Genomic DNA, 10873 nt, shown 5'->3' on the forward strand with positions numbered 1-10873 from the left:
CATAGAGTTCTTGAGACCTCATCATTGGTCATTCTCTAGGGCTTATATTGGTACTAATGGAAGGAAGCATACTCTTCATCCTGTTTATTTTTCTTTATGAGACTTGTCATTAGGGGCGCCTGGGTGGCTCAGTCGTTAAGCGTCTGCCTTTGGCTCAGGTCATGATCCCAGGATCTGCCTGCCGCTCCCCCTCCCTGTGCTTGCTCTTTCTCTGACAAATAAATAAATAAAATCTTAAAAAAAAAAAAAAGACTTGTCATTATACTCATCTGTATGTGACATATTTGTTTACTGTTTGTCTCTCCCACAGGGATGGCAGTTCTATTAGAATAAGGACTTTCTTTTCTTCACTGCTATGTATCAACTGTCTAAAATGGTGCCAAGCGCATAGTAGTCATTTAGTATTTGAATGAATAAATTCAATTCAAAATCCGAACATTTGAATGAATGAACGGTATGCAAGTCTCACATATAAGTAAATATTAAGCAGTTAAGGATTTGGATAGGACCTTAAAGTAGTCTGGTCTCCATAATTGTTTTGGAGTCATGATACCCAGCATTGCCTTCTGATTTCCTTGCTGCCTGCCTTATTTCTCAGGTTCTTTGTTTTTCTTAATCTGCTATCATTGCATAATTTTTTCTCCGTTCGTAAGTATCTACTGGTAGTTTTCATGAGTTGTGGAATCGCTTATGTGTTTCTAGAGAACTGTGATATGATTGTGACATTGATTGTGTGTTTTACTCTTCAGCAAAAATGGACTCCTGTGGCTGACTTCACTCACCATGCCCATACTGCCTCCTTGTCGGCGGTGGCTGTAAATAGTCGTTTTGTAGTCACTGGGAGCAAAGATGAAACAATTCACATATATGACATGAAAAAGAAGATAGACCATGGGGCTCTAGTGCATCACAATGGTGAGAAAATTATATCCTTTAAGATAATGTTGAGGTATCATTACTTTACAATTTGACTTCAGTTGAATAATTCATTAGGTGTCTATTATGTAGCAGGTTCTGTGCTAGGGAATACAGAAATGAGAAAAGTGTGATTTTTTTTTTATCCTTAAGTTCTTCATAGTCCATATTGGCAGACAGAAGGGAGGCACTTCACTCACTCTGGGGGCAGTGGGAGGAAGCGACTTTTCACTGAAAACTTCCCCAAAATGACATCTGACTGAATTGTCTTGGAAGTACCAGTTGTTAGCTAGGCAGGAGAAAGGGCATTCCAGGCAGAGCAGGAAGCATGAGGAGCACAGGAACAGCCTCATGTTGATAGCTAACTTTATTGAGGGAGTACCACGTGCCCAGCAGTGTGCCAAGAAACTACACTTGTACCTTCAGTTCATAGAAGAGAAAACCGAGATTCAATGATGTTAACTTGACTTACCCACGGTTACAAAACAATGGAACTAGACTCAAACCTAGGTCTAGAGCCCATGTTTTTAACCACTATGTGCATAGGGAACTGTAAGCAAGTCGGTATTATGAGAAGGTTAAAACGGAGATTGGGGTGACTGGAGAAGTAGATGGGCCGGGTCCTGGGTGGTCCTTGAGAAGAAGAGGTTAGGGATTGAATGGGAGGGAGGGGGCTGTGCGGGCTTGAGAAAGTGCTGGCATCCGGGATATGAGAGAGATGCTGACCAAGAACAAGCAAAAGACTGATGAGAGTCTGCCTGATTGAAGTTGGAGGCTCTGGATCGAGTAACATCCGTTTGCAGTAAGCTACCGGCATTTTTATGGGGAGCAGAAAGCTAGTTGGTGTGTGCAATAGGTGGATTGATATACAAAGGAATTCAGGATTTTGGTGAAAGAAGAGCTTGTTGGTCTAGAGAAAATGGGGTGTGAAGAGTCTACAGATCTCTGAAATAAAAGAGCAGATGGACTGTGAATGAAGGGGGGCATGAATGGGCTGGTGAGTGGTGAGGTTGTGGGCAGGGGTGAGGCTCTTAAGAGTTCAAGAGTTGTAATGTGGAGCAGCTCTAGGTGGTAACTGTGTCTGGGGTGTAGGTGTGAGGGACTAAACCAGAGAGGAGGCAAAGGCCACTTGAGTTGAGGAGGTCGGGACTGGTGATTCTCAAGTCATGCCTAGGTTTTCCACAGTGATAGTGAAGTTTTCCAGGATAGTGGTCGGATCAACAAGTAGGGAGACTAAATAGGTGAGTTTTTTTCCAGTATTGAATATTATGGTGTTTTTATTGTATTTTCCCAGGGACACTGCTAAGGATGTTGGTTTCCTGCAATTAAACGCAGATGAGACCACCATGCATTGGTTCTGGCAGTAAATTTGGAGTGGTCAGTGTCTTTTTTAGGTCCTTTAGCTACTTTGACAAGCATTTTCCTTTTCAACAGAAGCTAGGCTTTGAGTGAATTCAACATACATTCCTTTTCCATTCTGTCTCCTGATCCCAGTTCATGCAAGAAAGTCTTCTCTTTCCCTTGGGCATGGAAGAAATAAGTTAAACAAATATTGTCTGCCTAGAGCCACTGGTTCAGGTGTTCCCCAACAGGAAAAGGACTGACTGAGAAGGAGTTTGGATGGGGATCAAGTATGGTTCCTAATTTCCTTCATTCCTTGTTTAACTCCTGTTTGTTTGGGTTTTTTCAAGATTTTATTTATTTATTAGCACGTGAGGTGGGGGAGGGGCAGAGGGAAAGGGAGAAGCAGACTACCCCCCACCCTCCCGCCTCCGAGCGGGGAGCCCGATGTGGGGCTCGATCCCAGGACCCTGAGATCATGACCTGAGCTGAAGGCAGATGCTTAAACAACTGAGCCACCCAGGCGCCCCTAACTCCTGTTTTTCTAACAGTTGTAATAGATAAGCTCTTTTCCAGAGTAGGAAATAGGATAATAGGAAAGAGGAAAACGGGCAAAGATGACTGAAGACTCCCACTTTGATAAAGTTGTATGTAACCCCATATATTATTAGTGCTTTTTGGGGTAGGGGGGTGCACAATTATTCATCAAAGATCTTTGACTCTTTCAATATAAAGGACAATGTAAAGGGTTGAGTAGGACATGGCAGGTGAACAGCAGTGAACCCAGGGTTCATACCCTTACTCTGAAAAGGACAAAAGAGTAAACATTTAGGCTTTATGTCTGTATGTTTTCGGTTTTGATTACTCAGCTCTGCTTTGTGGTGTAAAAACAGCCATAGACATTTTGGAACTGAACAAGGGAGTCTGTGTTCCAGTAAAACTGCATTTATGAAAACAGGCCACCAGGTGTGGCTTACAGACAGTAGTCTGTTGACCACTGAGCTATAGGGCAGTTAAGTTGGGTGACAGGCTTCAAAGGGTAGGGAATTTTACTTGAGGGTAAATGTATAATGGTGTGCATTGCTTTTGGGAGTTAAAAGAATGCTGGGTTCTTCTATCACCTTACCTCCTTACAGCGAGGTTTATATTTGAGGACAGTGAATATGTTATGTTTCCCAATTCCAAGAGCTGTAGGAGAAATTCATGGGAGAGTCAGGCTTTAGTTTGGGCAGAGGGAAGTAGAGTGTTTTGTGAAGTTGAAAAGATAAAGGAAAATTTGTGAACCATGGAAGGGAGATTGCAGAGGCATAGTTGAATAGTGGAACAAATTATAAAGTTGTTCTAATAAATTTTTAAAGATTTTAAATTTTTTTAAGTTAAGTTTTTTTTAAATTTTATTTTTAAGTAATCTCTACACCCAGTGTGGGGCTTGAACTCACAACCCCGAGATCAAGAGTCAATATGCTCTACTAACCAGGCGCCCCTCTAATAAATTCTTATGACAGTGAATGAGAACTGTGTACAAATCAAAAGCAGGTCTGGAGTGATAATAATTGGATTGTGGATGATTGGGTCACTAACTCACTGTTTCGAAAGTAGAAGTCATATGGCTGTACCTATTGGTTTGTTCCCCAGATCAGCTGGTTTTCTGGTTGGTTTTGTTTGACTTCTACTCAAACAATCCTAGCCAGCCATCTCCTAAATTTATGATTCTGGAGATATAGAGCCAGAAAGTGAACTGATTAGCTCTGTGTCTACAACTAGAGAAATTCTGCTGAAAATATTTGCATAGCCCTGAAACTGTATGTTCTAATGTGAAAAAAATGAATCTCTTCACCTAAGACTTTAAGGTATATTTCAGTAATACTAAGACCTTAGATGTTAACTTGCCACAGCATAACCTTCAAACCAGAAATGGGGTTTGCATTCAAAATGAATATTAAGTTTGCCTATCTTGGTTTTTCCACAGGCACAATAACTTGCCTAAAATTCTATGGCAACAGGCACTTAATCAGTGGGGCAGAAGATGGACTCATTTGTGTGTGGGATGCAAAGAAATGGGAGTGCCTGAAGTCCATTAAAGCTCACAAGTGAGTGTAGCCCTTTCCTGTTGGGGGTCTCTAGGTGCCAGTCAAGTTGGGGGCTAACTGTTGGTTTCCTTTTAGAGGACATGTGACCTTCCTTTCCATTCACCCATCTGGCAAGTTGGCCCTGTCTGTGGGTACGGATAAGACGTTAAGGTAAGTCGTTAATGCTGAGAGCATCTTTTCTAAGTTGTGGTCTTTGTTCTCCAGGGACAACAGGAAGCTACCATCAGGGTATATTTTAGTACAATAATTAGATTCATTTTCTGTCTCATCTCATGGCTGTCAGCTATTTAAAGGTGTTGCAGTACAAGAAAAGATGGAAAGCTAGTGAACCTTTTCACAGTGGTAGAGAAAAAATGACAAGCTTTGTGTTCACATGTACACTGTACATCCCAGTCATTGTAAACTGTGAAGTGAAGAGGATTGTGGTCCTAAAAACAAATGTTTTAGGAAGTGAAATATTTGGAGAATATATTAAACATTTTAAGTATGCGAAAGGGGTCTAGGAATGGATGAGTTGATCTTGCTTGATAGTAAATATTTCCAGTGTTGCTGTAAGAAACGTGATCATTCTAACTAGCTGCCTATTGTAGTAAATTGTCGTTTGAGTAGGTCTTCATTATGCTTCCCTTTACACCTAGTAAAAGTTAGTGATCATGCCATAAGTGAACTTCCTGTGTTTTGCAGAACGTGGAATCTTGTGGAAGGAAGATCAGCATTCATAAAAAATATAAAACAAAGTGAGTACTTTATTTGGAATGTTTTTATAACTTGATGGAATATGAATATATATACATACATACACACCTTTATTTCTCTGCATGGTGGTGGTTACCTCCTAGGGCAGTGATTTAGGTTATTTTCCCATTTTTATTTTATTTAATTTTAAAGATTATTTATTTGAGAGAGCACAAGCAGGGGGAGTGGCTGGCAGAGGGAGAGGGAGAAGCAAGGCTCCCTGCTGAGCAGGGAGCCTGATGCGGGGCTCTATCCCAGGACGCGGGGCTCGATCCCAGGACCCCGGGATCATAACCTTAGTTGAAGGCAGACGTTTAACTGACTGAGCCACCCAGGTGCCCTTTTCCTTTCCCATTTTAGATTGGAATTCTTATCATGACTGTGTCACCTACCAGGTCTATGACTTAATGATGCTTTTGAATCCAGTTTGTTTTTTAAAACTTAACTTGCAAAATATGTACCAAAAGTTCGTTGTGAAGGTTAAATAGGGTCTTGGATGTGAAAATGCACGGTGCAACTATTTGTTCTTTTTATTACTACTCTGATCATTTCATTTCTTGTTTATGAAATAGAAAAGCTTTGTGTTTTTAACTTACAGATGCTCACATAGTGGAATGGTCCCCAAGAGGAGAGAAATACATAGTTGTCATACTGAATAAAATAGATGTCTATCAACTTGACACTGCGTCTGTTAGTGGCACCATCACAAATGAAAAGAGAATATCTTCTGTTACATTTCTTTCAGTAAGTGGCCAGAAATCAGTGGTGTAATCTTAGTGTCTTTGATGATGGTTGGAATTGTTGATGACATTCTGGATATTCTTTTTCTCTCTGCTAGGAGTCTGTCCTTGCAGTGGCTGGAGATGAAGAAGTTGTAAGGTTTTTTGACTGTGATTCACTAATGTGCCTCTGTGAATTTAAAGCTCATGAAAACAGGTACTTTTTTTTTTTTGCCAGTCTCTATGTGTATGTATGTGTAGAGTCTTCAATAAATGTTACATATGCAGTAGTTTCATAAAGCAGGGTACATGTTTTCTCATGAACAACTGCAGAGATAGACATTTCTACATATATATGATTTCTGGAGTGTGAGAGGATGGTGGAAATGTCTTCCTGGCCTTAAGTAGTGCAAAAGTGGGGAAGTTGGCATCAGGACTCACCAGTAATACTATTAAACTTGGGGCCTGAAATCAACCAAATTTGAAGAGGAACAAAGAAATTAAACAATTGAGCTTTGCCAGGACCTCTCTGTCCTTTTACTCTATGCCCCTTGTCCACTTCTTCCCTCTTTGTACACTAGTTGTTTTTCCTACAGGAGAAATATGTGACAGTATTGACTTCTGTTTTGTGCCAGTCTTTCTTAACCTCTTACTGCTCACTGTATTTCTAGGGGTAGACACTGATTCTCAGAGTAAATGGCTAAGTGACTTGGCCAAGATTAACCCACTGTTGGGTGAGGGAACTGGGACCCAAATCCAGTTCTTTCTGCCTCTGCTTTTTCTACTGTTTTGGAAAAGGTGATAATGTACAGTTACACTTTAATATGCTTCATTTGCGTGTTCTTCTATGTTTTTTTTTTTTTTTAAAGATTTTATTTATTTATTTATTTGACAGAAAGAGACACAGCAAGAGAGGGAACACAGCAGGGGGAGAGGGAGAGGGAGAAGCAGGCTTCCCACTGAGCAGGGAGCCCGATGTGGGTCTTGATCCCAGGACCCTGGGATTATGACCTGAGCCGAAGGCAGACGCTTAACGACTGAGCCACCCAGGCGCCTCTCTTCTATGTCTTAAATAAGTCCTAGTTTTTATTTTCCAAATAATTCTCTTTGAATGGTCTGAGTACTACCATTGTACAGGCCCTGGTTTTTTCCTGCATTGGGAAGTGTTCAAGGTCATTTCAAATGTACTAGTAAAACTGGAACACTTAAGATAACACTTCATATATTTTGCCGTTCATCCATTCATTTAACAGGTATTCACGAGAATCCATTAAGAACTGCACTAAGTTTTTAAATGATGAACCAAAAAGACAAGGGCTTGCATTTGTGTTTCTTGTTAGCGGAGCAACAGACAGATGATAAACATGTAAGCAGATAATTTGGAAGGAAACAGAAAGGTGTGCCTTGAGAATGACAATGGTAACTTAGTATGATCGGGGAAGGGGGAGGGTGGGACTTCACAGATGAAGAGAGCTGTTTCTAAAGAGAGGAGAGAAGGCAGGCATAGTGCACCTGAGGGAGGAAGGAGCTGGGTGTATTTTAGCAACAAATGAAAGAGCTTTGTGCAGAGTGAGCCAAATGGTGCATGGCCTTGTAAACTGGTGAGGAGTTTAGATTTTACACTGAGGGCCTTTGTAGATTTTGTTTTGTTTATTTCTTACTATGGAAAAATTTAAAGGCACACAGACCAGTTTAAGGAGGCAACCCCCATAGACCCACCACCCAGCTTCAGCAGTTGTCCGTTTATAGCCAGACTTTCTTTATATACGTCCCCAGCCCCTTCCTCCTGTCCTGTGTTATTTTTAGAAGGATCCCGTTTTGTAGGATTTTAAGCCTCGGAGTAACATGATTTGATTCATAATTTTAGCCACTTAGGCTACTCGGTAGTCTAGAAGAACAATGGCAGTAGCTGGGACGAAGGTGGTGGCACTGGAGGTGAGAGAAATGGGTGTGTAGGTGGAAGCCATGGTTCATCTCTGTTCTGTTTGTCTCTTCATCCTGAACTTGGAGTCTCTTGAGATTAGGGACTTAAGTATCTCTATTTCCTTTATGATAATCTAATATAGTTATCATGATCATTCTTTCGACCTTTTTTTTTAATGTTTTTTAAATTTAAATTCAATTAACATCTAATGTATTACTGGTTTCAGAGGTACAGGCCTGTGATTCATCAGTCTTATATATATAACACCCGGTGCTTCGTTACGTTACATGCCCTCCTTAATGTGCATCACCCAGTTACCCCATCCCTCCACCCCCCTCCCCTGCAGCAACCCTCAGTTTGTTTCCTATGCTTAAGAGTTTCTTATGGCAGGGGCGCCTGGGTGGCTCAGTTGGTTAGGCGACTGCCTTCGGCTCAGGTCATGATCCTGGAGTCCCGGGATCGAGTCCCGCATCGGGCTCCCTGCTCGGCGGGGAGTCTGCTTCTCCCTCTGACCCTCCTCCCTCTCATGCTCTCTGTCTCTCATTCTCTCTCTCAAATAAATAAATCTTTAAAAAAAAAAAAAGAGTTTCTTATGGTTGGTCTCCCTCTCTGGTTTTATCTTGTTTCGTTTTTTCCTCTCTTCCCCTATGATCCTCTGCCTTGTTTCTTAAATTCCACATATCAGTGAGATCATATGATAATTGTCTTTCTGTGATTGACTTATTTCGCTTACCATAATACCCTCTAGTTCCATCCATGTCGTTGCAAATGGCAAGATTTCAATTTTTTGATGGCTGCGTAATATTCCACTGTATATTATACATGTCTTCTGCCCATTTCTTGATTGGATTATTTGTTCTTTGGGTGTTGAGTTTGATAAGTTCTTTATAGATTTTGGATATTAGCCCTTTATCTGATTTGTCATTTGCAAATATCTTCTTCCATTCTGTCGGTTGTCTTTGGGCTTTGTTGACTATTTCCTTTGCTGTGCTTTATCTTGATGAAGTCCCAATAGTTCATTTTTGCCCTTGCTTCCCTTGCCTTTGGAGACGTGTCTAGCAAGAAGTTGCTACGGTCAAGGTTGAAAAGGTTGCTGCCTGGGATCTCCTCTAGGATTTTGATGGATTCCTGTCTCACATTCAGGTCTTTCATCCATTTTGAGTCTATTTTTGTGTACGCTATAAGGAAATGGTCCAGTTTCATTCTTCTGCATGTGGCTGTCCAATTTTCCCAACACCATTTGTTGAAGAGACTGTCTTTTTTCCACTGATATTCTTTCCTGCTTTGTCGAAGATTAGTTGACTGTAGAGTTCAGGGTCCATTTCTTGGTTTTCTATTCTGTTCCACTGATCTATGTGTCTGTTTTTGTGCCAGTACCATACTGTCGTGATGATGACAGCTTTGTAATAGAGCTTGAAGTCCGGAATTATGATGTCACCAGCTTTGCTTTTCTTTTTCAACATTCCTCTGGCTATTTGGGTCTCTTCTGGTTCCATACAAATTTTAGGATTATTTGTTCCAACTCTGTGAAAAAGGTTGATGGTATTTTGATAGGGATTGCATTGAATGTGTAGATTGCTCTGGGTAGCATAGGGGTTTTTTGTTTGTTTAAGATTTTATTTATTTATTTGACAGAGAGTGCGAGCACAAGCGGGGAGCGGCAGACAGAGTGAGAGGGAGAAGCAGGCTCCCCGCAGAGCAGGGAGCCCAATGTGGGGCTTGATCCCAGGACCCTGGGATCGTGACCTGAGCTGAAGGCAGACGCTTAACCAACTGAGCCACCCAGGCGCCTCTAGGTAGCATAGACATTTTAGCAATATTTTGTTCTACCAATCCATGAGCATGGAATGTTTTTCCATTTCTTTGTATTTCTTTCATGAGTGTTCTATAGTTTTCTGAGTACAGATCCTTTGCCTCTTTGGTTAGGTTTATTCCTAGGTGTCTTAATGGTTTTGGGTGCAGTTGTAAATGGGATCGGCTCCTTTATTTCTCTTTCTTCTGTTTCATTGTTAATGTGTAGGAATGCAATTGATTTCTGTGCATTGATTTTATATCTTGCCACTTTGCTGAATTCCTATATGAGTTCTAGCAATTTTGGGGTGGAGTCTTTCGGATTTTCCACATAGTATCATGTCATCTGCTAAGAGCGAGAATTTGACTTCTTTGCCAATTCAGATGCCTTTTATTTCTTTTTGTTGTCTGATTGCTGAGGCTAGGACTTGTAGTACTATGTTGAACAGCAGTGATGATAGTAGTGGCTGATAGTCCATTTTATCTTGGAATTTGGACCCTGAAAAGGACTCACTGACTCATGGGAATGTGAAGCATAGTTAGATTTTAGCACTGTTCCTTAAGCAGTTTGGAAGCACTTGGAACATTGAAAAATCAAGAGACTGTGCATAGAAGCTTTATGACAATATCATACTATCTGGGAGAATGAGCCTTTATGGTGTTCATATTTCTATTCTAGGATAAAAGACATGTTCAGTTTTGAAGTTCCAGAGCATCATGTTGTTATTACAGCATCGAGTGATGGTTTCATCAAAATGTGGAAGCTTAAGCAGGATAAGGTCAGTGTCTTAACACAATATAAATGTACTTTAATGCAAGTCTTACTACTAGTATTGCTTTGAGTTAAGGGAGGTGGACTGTTTTTCAAGGCAGAAATCTTTAAATAAACTTAAAGTCTCTTCCATGCATGGTTGATATTTGTAGTTTTAAAGTTAGGCTTCCAAGAGCTACCTTGGGGGTTGGTATTGGTGAGTCTGAGCTGGCAGGGTCCCAGAACTCCTCTGCTTTTTCAATCAGAGAAGCGCTGCTTTCTTCTCTTTTGTTTGTATATAGATGTTCTCTGTAAGATTTTGTTAGATAAAAATACTGCCATTACTAAAAATTTGAGAAAATTACTGATTGATAATGGAACTAACAATAGTTTTGAACCAGATACTTGGAAAATTAAATTCCCTTCAGTAGTCTCACTCTTACAGACCCTCTTGGTTTATTATTCTTGATTGTCTATTTATAGACAATTCTGTGGGGTTTGTTGAGTGTCTATGCAAGGTTCTGTGTTAAAATCTAGAAATGATGGTCCTTTTCCTTAAAGAATTTACAGTTTCTGAATACTCAGAAACAAGCTCTGTGAGGGACAT

At 40.6% G+C, this 10873-nt stretch overlaps 1 protein-coding gene across 1 annotated transcript; it reads left to right on the plus strand.

Moving 5' to 3' along the window:
- Nucleotides 1–141: 141 nt before the first annotated feature.
- PAK1IP1 (PAK1 interacting protein 1) lies at nt 142–10387 on the plus strand. The gene is made up of 7 exons (XM_081811094.1): nt 142–915; nt 4226–4346; nt 4422–4496; nt 5031–5083; nt 5680–5825; nt 5920–6017; nt 10195–10387. Exons 1-7 carry the CDS (start codon nt 672–674, stop codon nt 10355–10357), a joined length of 900 nt encoding a protein of 299 aa, XP_081667220.1. The 5' UTR covers nt 142–671; the 3' UTR covers nt 10358–10387.
- Nucleotides 10388–10873: the final 486 nt, after the last annotated feature.

The sequence above is a fragment of the Leptonychotes weddellii genome, unplaced genomic scaffold (genome assembly GCF_054177405.1).
Source record: "Leptonychotes weddellii isolate Sample4059 unplaced genomic scaffold, ASM5417740v2 HiC_scaffold_5534, whole genome shotgun sequence".
Lineage (NCBI taxonomy): Eukaryota > Metazoa > Chordata > Mammalia > Carnivora > Phocidae > Leptonychotes > Leptonychotes weddellii.

What these genes read in the sequence shown, in the direction of transcription:
- PAK1IP1 (XM_081811094.1), top strand. Translation starts at nt 672, where the DNA reads ATGAGTTGTGGAATCGCTTATGTGTTTCTAGAGAACTGTGATATGATT. An exon ending in GGTACGGATAAGACGTTAAG is followed by an intron (nt 4,497 to 5,030) that starts GTAAGTCGTTAA and finishes TGTGTTTTGCAG; the next exon opens with AACGTGGAATCTTGTGGAAG. An exon ending in CTTCTGTTACATTTCTTTCA is followed by an intron (nt 5,826 to 5,919) that starts GTAAGTGGCCAG and finishes TCTCTCTGCTAG; the next exon opens with GAGTCTGTCCTTGCAGTGGC.